General features: G+C 38.6%; 1 protein-coding gene across 2 annotated transcripts in view; it reads right to left on the reverse strand.

Annotated features, from left to right (window-relative positions):
* Nucleotides 1–17,221, reverse strand: part of PDSS2 (decaprenyl diphosphate synthase subunit 2) — a 256,809-nt gene that overhangs the window by 94,002 nt on the left and 145,586 nt on the right. For both annotated transcript variants that reach the window (XM_047733752.1, XM_047733753.1), the window contains exon 3: nt 8,883–9,081. In XM_047733752.1, coding sequence (XP_047589708.1) covers nt 8,883–9,081 — 199 coding nt within the window. The remainder of the gene's footprint in view (nt 1–8,882; nt 9,082–17,221) is intronic.

Consider the following 17,221-nt stretch of genomic DNA (forward strand, 5'->3'; position numbering starts at 1 on the left):
GACAGCAAGAGTGAGAGAGCACAAACTATAGGGGAGCAGCAGAGAGAGAGGGAGAAGTAGGCTCCCTGCTGAGCAGGGAGCCTGATGCAGGGCTGGATCCTAGGACCCTGGGATCATGACCAGAGCTAAAGGTTGACACACCACACGGACTGAGCCACCCAGGTGCCCCTCTCTTTTCACTGCTATTGCTGACAAATTTTTCTTTTCTTTTTTAAAGAAAAGTACAATTGACATACAATAGCCTATTAGTTTTAAGTGTACATTACAGTAATGCAATTTTTTAAAAAAAGATTTATTTTAGAAATAGAAAGAGAGAGAATGGGGAAGGGGCAGAGAGAGAGGGAGAGAGAGAATTTTTTGCTTTTTTTTTTAAGATTTATTTGCCAGAGAGAGAGCGCACAAGCAGAGGGAGTGGCAGGCAGAGGGAGGACAGAGGGAATCTTTCAGCAGACTCCATGCTGAATGCAGAGTTGGACATGGGGCTCGATCTCACAACCCTGAGATCGTGACTTAAGCTGAAACCAAGAGTCTGACACTTAACTGACCGCGCTACCCAGGTGCCCCAGTGATGCGGTATTTTGATACAGTGCAGAATGAGCTCTACAATAAGTCTAGTTACTATCCTTCACCATACAAAGTTATTACAATATTATTATGTTCCTTAGGCTGTATATTACATCCCCATGACTTACTGATTTTATAACTGTAAGTTTTTACCTCTTAATTCCCTTTACCTATTTTGTCCGCACAAACCCCACCCCTTTGTTTCTTGTACCTATGAGTGTTTCTGTTCTGTTGTTCATTTGTTTTGCTTTTTAAATTCCACATATAAATGAGATTATATGACATTTGTCTTTCTGAGTCTGACTTATTTCACTTGGTAGGTCTAGGTCCATCCATGTTGTCCCAAATGGTAAGATTTCACTCCTTTTACGGCAGTGTAATAGTCACACCCACACACCCATATAAAATATATAGCACATGGTATATATACCACAACTTCTTTACCTATTCATCTATCAACAATGTTTCTTTCTTGTAAGAGAAAATTAAAACATCATTAAATAGAAATCTAACTTTACTAAGGCATTAAGCACATGTATAGAACTTGAAAAAATTTAATACTGCCCCAAAGAAATATTTATCACTATCTCCTCCTCCGCCTAAAAAATGTTTATTGATTAGTATTATCCTTAATCAACTTAAGCTTCTGGGAACTCATTAATAAAATTAGTCTTCTTCTGAGGTATAACTATTTTCCTTAAAAAAATAAGCTGTCAAGTATTTAAATGAAAGGAATTTGTTTTGAGTACAGAAGATTTGCTTTATCAAGAGAATTCTTGACTTTCAAGAACTTGAGTTACCCCTTATAATCTCCTCAGTTTAAACTACTGTTCACATGGTTTGGAAACCATCTAGTATGATTAAAAGAGAGGTACTAGGAGCCTAGATTTGTAGAGACCAATTATAGACCCCTGGACACGGTACTCAAGGTGTTTCACAAGAACTGATCCAGTGAAGTATCTTTTGAAATGGACCTTCATAGAGCCTTCAAAATTTTCTTCAAATTTTGAAGAACAAGGAACAAAAAGATCCTATTTTTTTTTTTTTGAATGAACAGAATGGTTGCATAGAAGAAAGGCTTCAATTCAACACACAATTATCACATTTAAAAAACAATATACCGGGGTACCTGGGTGCCTCAGTGGGTTAAGCCTCTGCCTTCGGCTCAGGTCATGATCCCCAGGTCCTGGGATCGAGCCCCACTTTGGGTTCTCTGCTCAGCAGGGAGCCTGCTTCCCCCTCTCTGCCTGCCTCTCTGTGTACTTGTGATCTCTCTCTCCGTCAAATAAATAAATAAAATCTTCAAAAAGCAAAAACAAACAAAAAAAACAATATATCATGGTCTAAAAAGGAAAAAGAAATTCCTCACCAAAAAGGTCAATAAAATGAAAATCTACAAGTGCAAACCGGTACAGAGACCATGAAGGTATTAGGGCTCACTGAAGGGGAAGGAAAATGCCTGATCATTCTTATTTCAAGGAGAAGCTTCGGGCTGAACTGTTGTTTGAATATGCTGTTTTTATTTTGTGTGTGGGGGGGTGTTTTTTTTTTGGTTTTCTTTTTTTTTGAATCAAATACTGCCACTGAAATCCAGTGCCTAATGGAGCAGATGGTGGAGGTCTTAGACTCTGGAACATTTATAGTGATGCTTCTGAATGCAAAACACCAAGAGTGTTTCACAAACTATGAAACAGAATTGATTTTGATGGGAGTAAAGCTTCCATTTTCTCTGAACTTGAACTGCACTGAAAGAAAGATGTGTGAATGATGCAAGCTAGCTAAGAAAAAGGAACACATTAAACATCATTCCCATAAAGTGAGTTTGCTAGTGCAAACAAATACTTGTTTATGTCGTTACAGTATGATTATATTTGTATGAAATACCGTCTTCTTAACCTTATGTAAGATTTCATCAGAATAGCTTAAAGTATGTTAAAACTAATGATTAGAGAAAACGGAAATTTGTCGAAAGGCAGTAAGTCTCGTTTTAAGGTGGGGCCAGGCTGTCAGCTAATTACTGAAATGTGGATCTAGTTACCAAATTCTGACTAGTTCTTCTTCTTAGGTATGTGGGTCTAACCTACGAGTGGCCAGTGCCAGGCACCCAGAAACTATACCGGGCCTGTACCTTCTGAGGTCTCCTCCTTTCCCAAGACCTAAAGTTCATCACAGACCACAGCAGGTATAGGTCAAGAGGAAAGATGGATGCTGCCGTCAGAGAGGGGCTCTCAAAGGCAATGGATCTGACATCCTTCCACTAACATATGAATTCCAGTAAAGGAGAGGATTTAGTGAGATGCATCAAAGTAGACTATACACATAGAAAATAGAGCAATTTGAAGGTAAATAAAAATAAAAAGAATACCCAAATGGCAATAAATCTCTAGAGGGAGATTTGAGATGCTCTATTATTCCATTTTATATAATCAATTCATTTCTTACTCTGGCTTCCTTTCCATGTGAATATAAACTATATATTAAAGGTACCATACCATTTTTCCCCTACAAATCAGCAAGTCTGTCTCATGAAAATATGTGCTAGCCAAAAGTGTGATGGGGAGATAAGGCAGAATGCTCTTTGTCTCCCCATATCTGTTATCTGTATCTTCGAGACTTTTGTCTGGGCACATGGCTACCCACAAGAAAGTTTCTATTTCCTAGTCTCCCTTATAAGTAGGTGTAGCCATATAATTAAATTCTGGCCAGTTGGTAAGCAGAACCATCCTAAGTGACTTCTGAGAAATGTCTTTATTTTATTTTTTTTTTAAAGATTTTATTTATTTGACAGAGAGAGATCACAAGTAGACAGAGAGGCAGGCAGAGAGAGAGGGAGGGAAGCAGGCTCCCTGCTGAGCAGAGAGCCCGATGCGGGACTCGATCCCAGGACCCTGAGATCATGACCTGAGCCGAAGGCAGCGGCTTAACCCACTGAGCCACCCAGGCGCCCTGAGAAATGTCTTTAAAGAGGTGATACTGTATAGTTTATCGTCCAAACTGGGACACTTGAGAATAAAAGGGAGTGCTTAAAAAAAAAAAAAATTATCCTTTTTGAAGCATGTATTTATTAACAATTGACTTTACTCTGTTGGTGGACTTGTTAACAAGTTCTATTCAAAAATTATTTTCAAAAATGAAATTTAAAAAGAAAGAAAAACATATATCCATGTACATTAAAACAAAAAGGAACTTTATATTGATTATTTGAATATTAAAAAACAGCCAGTAGAATAATTATTCTTTTTTTTTTTTAAGATTTTATTTATTTATTTGATAGAGGGAGACACAGTGAGAGAGGGAACACAAGAAGGGAGGGTGGGAGAAGGAGAAGCAGGCTTCCCACTGAGCAGGGAGCCTGATGCGGGGCTCGATTCCAGGACCCTGGGATCATGATCTGAGCTGAAGGTAGACGCTTAATGAATGAGCCACCCAGGCACCCCTAGAATAATTATTCTTGGTATCTATTTATATACTTTAACTCATTCTTAGCCATATCTGTCCCTAATATTATGTAACTGGCATTTCTCTGAAGAATGTGCTTTTATTTTATTTTTAAAAAGGTTTTAAGTAATCTCTACACCCAACATGGGGATTCAAAGAACAACCCAGAGATCAAGAGTCACATGCTCTACTGACCAAGCCAGCCAGGTGCCCCTGAAGAATGTGCTTTGAAAAATACAGCATTTTGGGGTGCCTGGGTGGCTCAGTTGGTTGAGTGTCTGCCTTTGGCTCAGGTCATGATCTCAGGGTCCTGGGATCAAGCCCCTTCTTGAGCTCCCTGCTTGTAGGGAGACTGCTTCTCTCTCTCCTCTCTGCTTGTGCTCTCTTTCTCTCTCTCAAATGAATGGATAAAATCTTAAAAAAAAAAAAAAAAATATATATATATATATATATATATATATATATATATATATATATATAGTATTTAAGAATAAAACTGCCAGCAATATTCTTTACAGGGCATCTTATGACTAATTTGAAATTATTGATAACTTCAATTGATTCTTATTGGTAGATTATAATATTTTTAATTGAGAAAATGTTCATTCTACAGATTCTGAGTTACTTGGTAAGCTCTGAGCAAATCTGCTAAATGGAAGAGAAACTCAATTCTAATTTTTAAAATATTGTAAAGTGTAACTATTCCAGCCCAAATATTTTCAAGGTACTGTCTTTTTGCTTCCTTCAGAGTACCTTTCTTTGACAAATATTTTTATAAGACAAAGCTTGTCAAATAAATTGCCTCTATGATTCTTCTGAGTGTTTTTACTAAATTAGATGCTACAAAATCTAGGCCTTCTCAATTTCATTTTACTCGTGTGTGTGTAATTTATTCAAAATAGCAGCCATACCAAAGTATTCTTCTTGCAAGGTGAGATATTCCAAAGCACAATTATAGAATTGTAAATTTTAATCTTGGGTAGCATTTGAGATCTTACTATTTATTTTGTTCTGTTCCTCCCTTGCTTTTGTAAGGAAAAATTCCAGTGGAATTTTCATTCATTGTTTTCACTGTAATTCCCTAAAACTTTCATTATGTATTCTATTTGTTGAAGACTTTAACATTTCTAATGGATTTTGAGCAAGATGTCACCAAAATCTTATGACTCATGTATAACAATACCGTTGTTGGGTATAAAGATTTTGAAATTCTGATTAATGGTAGTCAATAGAGACAGAAGGTACATACTGTGGTGCTGTATTTTTGTACTCAACACCAAAATCCTCAAAATCTTAGAGTTTGAAGATTTGAACATTAAAGATACCTGTAAATTTTTATAATAATACCTTCTATTTCAATTAATAGAATGTTAACACTTGTTAAGATGCATTTAGGAGGGGCGCCTGGGTGGCTCAGTGGATTAAGCTGCTGCCTTCAGCTCAGGTCATGATCCCAGGGTCCTGGGGTCGAGCACCGCATCGGGCTCTCTGCTCTGCGGGGAGCCTGCTTCCTCCTCTCTCTCTGCCTGCCTCTTGCCGACTTGTGATCTCTGTCTGTCAAATAAATAAATAAAATAAATCTTAAAAAAAAAAAAAAAGATGCGATTAGGAATTATGGGTACATCATAGTGAATTCCAACTACTCCATAGTTTCGCAGTGTAGTAAGGACATTGTTTTTACCAAAACACTGTGTGTGCCTCACCAACATGTGTACTTGTATTATTATTATAAACTAATATTGTGGGACGCCTGGGTGGCTCAGTTGGTTGAGCAGCTGCCTTGGGCTCGGGTTATGATCCCAGCGTCCTGGGATCGAGTCCCACATAGGGCTCCTTGCTTGGTGGGGAGCCTTCTTCTCCCTCTGCCTCTGCCTACCACTCTGTCTGCCTGTGCTCATGCTCTCTCTCTCTAACAAATAAATAAATAAAATCTTAAAAAAAAAAATAAATAAACTAATATTGTTCTCTCCTATGTAGAACCTTATTTATTTAAGCTATCTCTATACCCAGAGTGGGGCTTAAACTTATGACCCCGTGATCATGAGTCGGATGCTCTACTGACTAAGCCAGCTAAGCATCCCTTCCATGTTGTACTTTATTTTTTAATTTTTTGAGGATTTTTAAAATTTATTTGACAGACAGAGATCACAAGTAGGCAGAGAGGCAGGCAGTGAGAGAGGAGGAAGCAGGCTCCCTGCCGAGCAGAGAGCCCAATGCAGGGCTCGATCCCAGGACCCTGAGATCATGACCTGAGCCAAAGGCAGAGGCTTTAACCCACTGAGCCCCCCAGGCGCCCCCCATGTTGTACTTTTTTTTTTTTTAAAGATTTTATTTATTTATTTGTCAGAGAGAGAGAGAGAGAGAGCAAGCACAGGCAGACAGAATGGCAGGCAGAGGCAGAGAGAGAAGCAGGCTCCCTGATGAGCAAGGAGCCCGATGTGGGACTCGATCCCAGGACGCTGGGATCATGACCTGAGCCAAAGGCAGCTGCTTAACCAACTGAGCCACCCAGGCGTCCCCCATGTTGTACTTTAAACTGAATTTCCAAACTCACTCATAATGGCTTTATCTTTGATAGAGTGTACTTCCAAAAGCTTTACCTTGGTCCCATGAGTGGATGGAAAAAATGAAACATTTTTTTGAATTAACTAAAATGATTGAACACTTTAAGTACCAGGCTGGCACTCAACTAACACTGTAATTATGTAACTGTTTGTAGCGTTTTTCTTCTGCCAAGGGAGCCAACAAATATAAAGTGATTGCTTACCTTTTCCTACGTGCACATAAAAACCTGTAGTCGAGAATGAGTGAAATTAATCTGGAAAAATAGGCATTTGTCTACAAGTTAGGCTTATTTTTTCAGCAGATTTGATGCTTCCTGTTTTCATGTGGTTAGTGATACCAGAATGGCCTCTGCAGTGGATAGTAAATGCCAACATTTTGTGCAAATTACACATTCCTTATCAACTTTCTCAGCACTTTAAAAAATGAAATGTATAGTTTTAGCTTATTGCTGCCAAAAGGGTTTATTGCGAAAATAAAATGCTGCCAAACAATAAAATAATTACAGGTTTATATTACACAAGCCAACGTGCTCAGTCTACTGGCTACCCTCTCCGATCAGTCTCGATTTCCCACAGGTACTTCACCGATGCCCCAAAGTCCCACTGCACTTTGGGACTTGTACCTGGTAGCTTGGTGACTCTTGTAGGCCATAGGACATTTGGGAGATACATCAAGTGGCCAGCCGGGGCAGCAATGTCAAATACTTCTACACCCGATACAGGAAAAAGTTAACGGTTAATCTAGACATTCACTGCACTTTGTTCTATGAGCAACTGCCCCGTGTTCTGTTCTTGATTGGAAGGTATATGAAAGGGTTGGGAAAAGAGATGAATTACTGCTGGTTGTCCTCCAGATTTAACATCTACATGAAAACATTCTCCACTGTACATGGGTCTCCCATTCTACTAGCCATACTAGACAAAAACTGAGGCAGAGGTTGGAAGTATAAAGTAGACATCTATGAAACCCATCCTGGCTCCTCCTAATGTAATTATTAGTAACTGTTCTCTGTCAAAAGAAGAAAATCCAGGACAAATGTTAAGTCATTTGGAATTCTGGGACAGTGGGCTTACACTGAGACTCTCCTTAGCAAACGAGGATGTACCCTCTCTTGACTTTCAGGTGAAGGAGATCTGCTTTTCTCTGTCTTCCTCCTCCTCCCTTCGTATTGACTGGAGGGAGAACATGATGGTAGCTATCCGGGGCCAAAACTACAGAGTACGATAGGGATGGCAGAGCAGTAAGACAGAAAATGCCTTTGCTCCTGACTTTGGAGAATCAATCCAAGACTACACTGCCTAGTCCTGGATGTTTTTTTTTGTTTTTTAAGATTTTATTTATTTGACAGATAGAGATGGGCTGAGAGGCAGGCAGAGAGAGAGAGAGGAGGGAGCAGGCTCCCCGCTGAGCGGAGAGCCCGACTCGGGGCTCGATCCCAGGACCCTGGGATCATGACCTGAGCCGAAGGCAGAGGCTTTAACCCACTGAGCCACCCAGGGGCCCCTGGATGTTTTTACATGAGAAAGAATAAACCCTATCTTGTTTAGGCCACTGTTATTTTATAACTAAATCTAACTCAAATTCATATACAAGGATTAACTTTACAATCTTTCTAGAGAGAAGCTTGGCAGTATGTATCAAGAATGCTAAAAATGTCTAAACCCTCTGAGCCACTTTTAGGTACTTAACTGAAAAAAATAATCTGGAAGGAGGGATACTACTGTGTAAAGATGTTTACTGCAGATCTGTTTATGACAATAAAAAATTAGAAGCAACTTAAGTTCCTAAATGAGACATTTGTTAAATAAATATTACATTTAAATAACTGAATATTATGCAACCATTAACAAGTTTGTGAAAAATGTTAGTAACATGGGAAAATACCCACATCATAATATGAAGTAGGAAAAAACGGGCAGGATTATACATGTAAGTTCTTATAAATGTAAGTTCTCACCTATGTTACAAAAAATTCACATATATAAAGGTAGGAGTAAGCAAGCAAAAAGCTTGAAAGGAAATACATCACAATATTAATAACAGTGATTATTTCTGGATAGTGAGGTAATATAGGTAGTATCTGTTTATATATATATTCTCTGTGTTAACTATTTAACAGTATTCTATAATGAACAAATCATTATAACCAGAAAAAAAACAAATTAATTTCAAAATTCTTTGCTCGCATTTACCAGCTTTACAGGTAAATCATTACAATTTTACTGAGCATCTCCATGTGGGGAGCTGGGGCAGCGGGGTGCACAGACCTCCACACCTGAAAGTCATCCAGGCACGAGTAACCTGCCCGCCATTACCTTGGTGTTCTGTAGCAACGCTAGTCCATTGCAGGCATTTGCTAGAAGAAAGTCTCCACTCAGGATAGCTATTTTATTTCCAAATTGCATGTCTTTCAGTGGTCCATCAGAAGATTGCAGCTCATTTAAATTTACTATGCCACGATGCACGAGGAGAGCAGTATGGATAAGTTCTGTGATCTCTGCCAAACTTCTTTGACTGAAACATGAAGGTGAGACTTGGCTGAATGTCAAGAATACCACCATATCAGTAATGGCAGACTTCAGTGCTCAACAGCAAACTATTTCAGTGACTAGTCCCTCTCCCTCTTTTTTTAAAGACTATTCCTTTTAATGAAGTTTTTATTTTTTATTTTTTTAAAAGATTTTATTTATTTATTTGACAGACAGAGATCACAAGTAGGCAGAGAGACAGGCAGAGAGAGAGAGGGGGAAGCAGGCTCCCCGCCAAACGGAGAGCCCGATGTGGGGCTCGATCCCAGGATGCTGGGATCATGACCTGAGCTGAAGGCAGAGGCTTTAACCCGCTGAGCCACCCAGGCGCTCCTTAATGAAGTTTTTAATAGAGGCCTCTCCACTGAGCAGTTTCGGATCTATAAGCAGATCTTGACATGTTCCTTCCCTAGAACATTCCTCACCCTTCCTCTCATGAATAACCAGGACTCCCAGAGAGAAGCTGCTAGTGGGGTGACCCTCTACAGTTCCATTTAGATATTCTGCTACCAGCATACCCTTCCCACCTCCGCAATTTTAGGATTTCTGAAATTCCCTTCTAGTACCTAAAGAATCTCCAGTTTAAGGGGGACCATAAACCTTGTCAGGCATTAAGTTAAACACCTTCATATGTTATCTTTTTAAATTCTAATCCAAAGCTATGGGATTTGAAGGTGAATAAAATGTGGTCTCTTTCTTCAAAGACCTTATATATCAGAATAAAAACCAAGATATATACCTACAGTAGTGAATAAAACAGAGAAGGCCCTGGAGAAGTTTATAGTATAGTACTGTCTCAGATGGGATGTCAAGAAATGTTTCTTTTCTTTTCCCTTTTTTAAAGATTTTACATACTTATTGGAGAGAGAGGAGAGAGAGAGAAAGAGCACTAGAGGGGGTTACAGAGGGAGGGGCAGATGGAGAGGGAGAAATAGGCTCTCAGCTGAGCAGGGAGCGCCTGACTTGGGGCTTGATCCCAGGACCCCAGGATCCCAGAACCCTGGGATCCCAGGACTCAGTGATCATGACCCCAGCTGAAGATAGATGCTGACCAACTGAGACACCTAGATGCCCCAAAATATTTCTTTTCTTATACTTTTCTATACTTTGTACATTTCCTACAATGATAAAACCATTATTTTAAAATCATAAAAGCCCAAACAATTATTAAAATACTTAAATTTCATAACCATCCTATGGTAGGTATTACTAACTCCTTTTTATAGGTGAGAAAATCGTTGCACACTGTTAAATGACTTTCCCAAAGGCATACAGTAATACAGGGCTGGAAATCTGTTGAAATTGGTTACAGATGACTTCATGTGAATCACACCAATTGGTTTCCATGCTCCTGTGTTGTCCTTTCCATACTGACTCTGGGCTTAGCCATGTGACTGAATCATACTTCGTCACATCCATGTCATGTCTCCTCCTTGATTAACTCTGACTTGATTAGCTGACTTGCCTGGTCAGCTGGATGTCAGCAAATGTGGGACAAAGAAGATGGGTGAGTATTTTTGCATTGGGGGCTACTCTCTTGGAATGCTATCCTGACACTACATGTGAAGAAGCCTCATTGGGCCTCCTTGAGAATGAAAGACAACATGAAGGGAAGAAAGCCCAGCTTTCCTACCCATGCTCACCCTCCAGCTGACCTACCAGCTAAATGCAGCCACATAAATAAATCCAGGAGAAACTAGCAGAGGAGCAGTCCAGCCAACCCACAGAACTATGAAAAGTGAAATGTTTCCTGTTTTAAGCCACCAAGTTTTGGGGTAGTTTGTTATGCAACAGATAACTGATAGGGACTTCAAAATCCAACCTATTTCCACTATACCAGGGTGCTCCCTAGATTGCCAGTTGCAAGATTTTAAAATTTTCTCTGAAGAAGGTAATTTGTGCTGCTCTGAATGACAGGTATGATTTCTACAGCTGGAGAGAAAGGGGCAGACACAACGTAGGAATTAGGAACCCCAGAATGAGGAAGAATAGGAATCAAGGTTGGGTGAAGGCAAGAGGGGAAAACATGACCAGAGGGTGAGGAGGTCATTTTGGTAAGAGCATAGGGTCTGTGTGGATAGGTGAGAAGCAGGAATCTAGAGCTAGATTATAGCAAGTTAAAGGGTCTGTATTTTGTTACACAGGCGGTGTTTTTGAGAAGGAGGAATGATATATATTTTTTAAGTGATTTAGGAAAAATATTCTGAAAGTGATATGTAGAAAAATCTGAAAAAGTAGACAGTGAAAGTAGAGACATCAGTGAGGAAGGAAGCTATTACAAAGGCCCAAGGGAAATGTAACAAAAGGGCTTGACCTAAAGGTCAAATTTAAGCATTTGAACTAGGACAACCTTAAACATGGAGACAAATAAATATAAAATAATCAAATAATAAATAGGAGACTTTTTAATCCTATATTAAAGACTACTGAGAAGTTAACAGAAAACATTCAAAAACAAACAAAAGGAGCTAACGTTTAGAATTAGCCTTTACAAAAGTAACTGAAAGAAAGGAAGAAAATTTTATCTCAAGAAAGATACGGTACTAGTTTAAACAACTATGACACAATAGTTACATAAAGGTACAATTATATAAGATTAAGGAGCCAAATAACTGGGCATCTATAAAAGAAAAATTACATTTTTAGGGTGCCTGGGTGGCTCAGTGGGTTAAGCCTCTGCCTTCGGCTCAGGTCATGATCTCGGGGTCCTGGGATCGAGCCCCGCATAGGGCTCTCTGCTCAGCGGGGAGCCTGCTTCCTCCTCTTTCTCTCTCTGCCTGTCTCTCTGCCTACTTGTGATCTCTGTCAAATAAATAAATAAAATCTTTAAAAAAATTATCTTTTAAAAAAGTAACTAAAAGAAAGGAATAAAAACATATTTTATTAGTATCCTGTTCACTAATTTATAATACCAACACTGTAAAAATCCATAAAAAAGTCATGTTTCACAAAAATCACACAATGGGACTGTCAGCAAGTGTATAACTTAGGAAGGGTTAAAGCACTGGACAGATGTTTCATTCAGTCAGCTTATGAAAGAACATAATAACCATGTATGCAAGAAGTTGTAGGTGTTTTGAATTCCTCTGAGGCTGACACAAATAATTGTGAGCTTTTATTTATTTATTTATTTTTTAAAGATTTTATTTCTTTATTTGACAGACAGAGATCACAAGTAGGCAGAGAGGCAGGCAGAGAGATAGGAGGAAGCAGGCTCCCTGCTGAGCAGAGAGCCCGACGTGGGACTCCATCCCAAGACCCTGAGATCATGACCTGAGCTGAAGGCAGAGGCTTTAACCCACTGAGCCACCCAGGCACCCCAATTGTGAGCTTTTAAAGAAAAACATCTATAATCATAAAACGGCATTCATTAAATAAATAGCAATCTTTAAATGCCACATGGTCAGAATCAACACAAAAACAATTGTAATAGTAAAAGTGAAAAGCCTTAATTTGTACAGTATGCCCCATTTACAAAGAACTTTCGTTTCTATTATCTACTTGTGATTCTAATTACAGCAGGTCTAGGGAGGTTAAGTACTTGATCAAGAATATTCAGTTTGGGGGCGCCTGGGTGGCTCAGTGGGTTAAGCCGCTGCCTTCGGCTCAGGTCATGATCCCAGGTCCTGGGTTCAAGCCCCACATCGGGCTTTCTGCTCGGCGGGGAGCCTGCTTCCTCCTCTCTCTGCTTGCCTCTCTGCCTACTTGTGATTTCTCTCTGTCAAATAAATAAATAAAATCTTAAAAAAAAAAAAGAATATTCAGTTTGTAAAGGACAAAGCTGGAACTCAGAGCCACCTTATCATAATGACCAATGATAATTTAAAGTGTTTATTTGCAAATGAACAGTAAATGAGAAGGGAAAAAAGGCCCAAGTTACCAATGTTACCAACACTGGTGTATGCCCACCCAAACTTGTCCAATTTTGATCCCTAGTTCTAAGCACTACAGAAGAGAATTTTCCTTTCTTTCTTTTTTTTTTTTTAATTTAAGATTTTATGTATTCATTTGACAGAGAAAGAGAGAGAGAGAGAGAGCACAAGCAGGGGAGCAGCAGAGGGAGAGGGAGAAGCAGGCTCCCTGTAGGGAGCCCAAAGTGAGGCTGGATCCCAGGACCCTGGGATCAAGACCTGAGCAGAAAGCAGACGCTTAACCAACTGAGCTACCCAGGTGCTCCAGAAGATGATTTTCTAGGAGAAAATAAATTATGAATAGATTTGACTCCTTTTGTTCATAATAACTTGGAAAAGTAATCAACTTGTTTCCCAATCATTTGATCAGAACCAACTCAAGTGATTTAGCCAGTCAGGAAATCTGGATAACAGTTCTACTTCTGCCTGTGACATCACACAGTTCAGGGGCAGATCTCTTAAACTCTGAGGTGCGCAGTCTTCTCATCACTGAAGGAGAAACAATTCCTTCCAGCTCCCAAATCCTATGATTCAGGGATTGATTGACTGATTTTAAAGATTTTATTTATTTATTCGACAGCACAAGCAGGGGAAGAGGCAGGCAGAGGGAGAAGCAGCAGCAGGCTCCCTGCTGGGCAAGGAGCTGGATGTGGAGGGGTGGGGGGGCGCTAGATCCCAGGACCCTAGAATCACATCCGGAGCCAAAGGCAGTTGCTTAACTGAATGAGCCACCCAGGTGCCCCCGATTCAGGGATTTAAAAGTTAGCTAGACTGGCAGTTAACAGTTACAAAGAGACCAAAATATTGCTATTAACACTACTTTTTTATAGAAAATAGAAATGAAATGATTTGTCATCTTTGAAATCTGTCCTGCAATTCCACTATCCGGTAGTGTGCTCTCAATTTCTAAGATTTTATCATCAGATAAACAACTCCAGATCACATTATGCCAGCGTATAATTTAGCGTATAGCAGAGAAGTAGTGACAGTATGAAAGAATCTGGGAAATTTTTCTTCTCATTATCTTATTCCTGTTTTAGCCAACCAAAGCAATCTAGTAAACTTTCAACATACTGGGTTTTAAAAATTATCTTAAATAAAAGTCTTCATGCCATTTTATGTACATATATTTTCGTACTCTTGGGTATTTTTCATGCTAAATCTTGATTGGAAAAGAGTCACAAATGAATACCACTTATGTTAAATAATCAGAGTAGGGAAATAATTACCACATTGAATGAAACTGAGGATTGATCAATGTTTCTACAAAAATTTTCACCAAATCACTTTCAGTTACACTAAACAACTTCATCTGTTCTGGTCCATTTTTTCCCCAACATTTCTCCAATTTTTTTTTTTTTTTAGCATCCTAGGTTTTATTTTTATTTTTATTTTTATTTTTTTTTTATGTATTCAACATGAAATTTTTATTCCATTACAATCAAGCACTAACAAAGTGGATTTTTCTAAATGAGAAAATTTCTCTTCTGTATTTTAAGCAGAACAAATTTGAATTTTGCCTCTGACAATAAAATTTTGTACAGTCTTAATTTTCTGACATGCACTGATAAGGCCAAGAGCATCCTAGGTTTTAGACGTAATGATAGCAGCCATTGCTAGTCACCTATCCATTTTTATGTTCCTCACTACCAATGTATCTTTGATTATATATGGAGTGACAATGGACTCACTTAAAAATACCTCTCCAAGATCCCCTGAGGCCAGTAGTGATCGTGTAGCACAGTCTGGTCAAAGACTGTAAGCAGAAATCTACTAGGAGGAGCTTCTGAGACATCTCCTGAGTTCCTGGTGTTAGGGGGCAGAGTCAGTTGGTGTGCTGTATACTTCTGGAAATTTGGGCTTACCCCTTCTTCCTGTCTGGAAGATGGCCCAAATACCTCCCTGCCTAGAGGATGGCCCAGAAGAGACCTAAGGATCCTAAAGGGGGCCCCCAACCTAAGGACGATAGAGCAGAAAGAACAGAGAAGCTCGGGGCCCTAATGACTTACTTCTTCGAGGGCTATACTAGCTCTGATATGTTCACCTCTAGACTTCTTGTTAGTGTAGATAAACACTGCATTCTTTTAAGCTACTATTGTTAGAGTCCTGTTATATGCAGTCAAGTAGCTATTCCTAAGAAGCTATGGTTAGTAAAATGATACCAGAAAAGATGCAAAGCTATTTTATGTTCATATTTATGCACTCTGGTTTTATTCACTAGTATTTCGTAGAGGGCCCCTGGCTGGTTTGGTTGTGAATGTGTGATTCTTGGTCTTGGGGCCATGAATTGGAGCCGCACACTGGGTGTAAAGATTACTTAAAAAATTTTAAGAGTTTTAAAAAATATTATCGCTTGGAGATAGTTCTACATCATTTACAGAGAATCTCCCTGTTCTACTTACCATTTCTACAGAAGTCCACTGTACGGGTGAGTGACACAACTTTTTTTTTTTCATACAACTTTTGTTGCTACAGGGTGAGTGATAAATATATTTTTCTATGAAGAATTTTTGGGACTCAGTCCAAGTCTTCCCGTACTTTCCTAGAGTTAACCCTTCTGTGCTCAAAAGTCTCTGAATGGAGTGTTTTTTACTGTACTATCCTATAATTATTTCTTTAGCCATCTATCTTCCTGCTACCCTTCTCCCTCACTGCACTGTGAATTATACTATCCCATTTCTCTAGGCTGCCTACAAATGTTTGTTAAATGAGTAACTCTAATTATCAGTCAATCTTATATAAAGGTATAGTGGATTATTATGATTCTTAGTTTCAAAAGGGAAGGATGAGATCAACTACAAAGTCAGGTTCATAGAATCAGAGTTCAAAGTGACCCCAGAGGTCAATTAAACTCAATTAGCCCCATCTAGGGATGAGTATAACTACCTCACAGGAACCAGGTCTGCTGATAAGCAGTTTTAATTATTATAAATTGTTCTTTATTTAACTTGAAATCTTTTCAAATGTTTTACATGTTTAAGCTGGCGTTAAAACAGTAGAAGGGTCAATTGTGTTTCACTATACAGGCAAGGGAGGTAAAAGACAATGAAGCCTTCTTTCCCTTTATTATTATTATTTTTTTACCTTTTTCTTCCTCCTTCCCTCCTTGCTTTCCTTCTTTTTGAGAGGTTAAACTATAGCAAAGAAAAGTACAGATAGTAATATAACAAATACATAATATTCCATTTGGAAATAACAAAGGTTTATACTTTGTCATTTTTAACTGTTTTTAAAGATGCATTTAAAAAAAATTTTTTTTAAAGATTTTATTTATATGACAGAGAGAGAGATATCACAAGTAGGCAGAGAGGCAGGCAGAGAGAGAGAGGGGAGGAAGCAGGCTCCCTGCGGAGTAGAGAGCGCGACGCGGGGCTCAATCCCAGGACCCTGGGATCATGACCTGAGCCGAAGGCAGAGGCTTTAACCCACTGAGCCACCCAGGCGCCCCTAAAGATGCATTTTTTAAAAAACCTTTTTATTCTGAGAATTTTTAAATATACCGAAGTAGAAAATTCGGCATAAAGAACCTCTGTGGACTCTAATCTTGCTTCAGCCATACCTTTCACTCTTCTTGCCGACTATTTTGAAGTAAATGCCAGGTATCATCTCATTTCATCTGAAAATACTTCAAATATCCTATTTTTTTAAATGCCTAAGAGCAATTATGGTTCCAACTTACTAAATTATTTATTACTAGAAATGAAAAAGATCAGAAATTAATTACTAAATTAATTATTACTTTGAACCAATTAACTACTGTATGCTAAGTATTTCATGAAAAATAATTTTGCAAGCATAACAATAATTCAGTTAACAGATTAATAAATAAAATAATGTCAAACTCACAACAACTTCTGAGGTAAGCATTATTATCTCTACCATACAGAAGGGAGATGGGCTGGTAGGCTAACTGACTTGCTCAAGTTTATATAGCTAGTGAACTACAGAGCCACAAGCTTGGGGCTCTCTGATTTCTAAAGTCCAGGCTCTTTGCATATCAGTGGAAAACTAAGAAAAATCCCAAATACAAAATGTACAAAATTGAGGGTTTTCTAAAAGCATTAAACTGGTAGGCAAGAGTTATTTATTTAAAATCACAAGATTTTTTTTTTAACTAGAAAACTAACTTTTATGATGTGAGAATAAATTTGAAAATGTCAGAGAAACTTTTGAAAAAGAAAAGGCCTGTCATTCTAGATTTCAAAATTTATAATT

Source organism: Lutra lutra, chromosome 6 (genome assembly GCF_902655055.1).
Source record: "Lutra lutra chromosome 6, mLutLut1.2, whole genome shotgun sequence".
Lineage (NCBI taxonomy): Eukaryota > Metazoa > Chordata > Mammalia > Carnivora > Mustelidae > Lutra > Lutra lutra.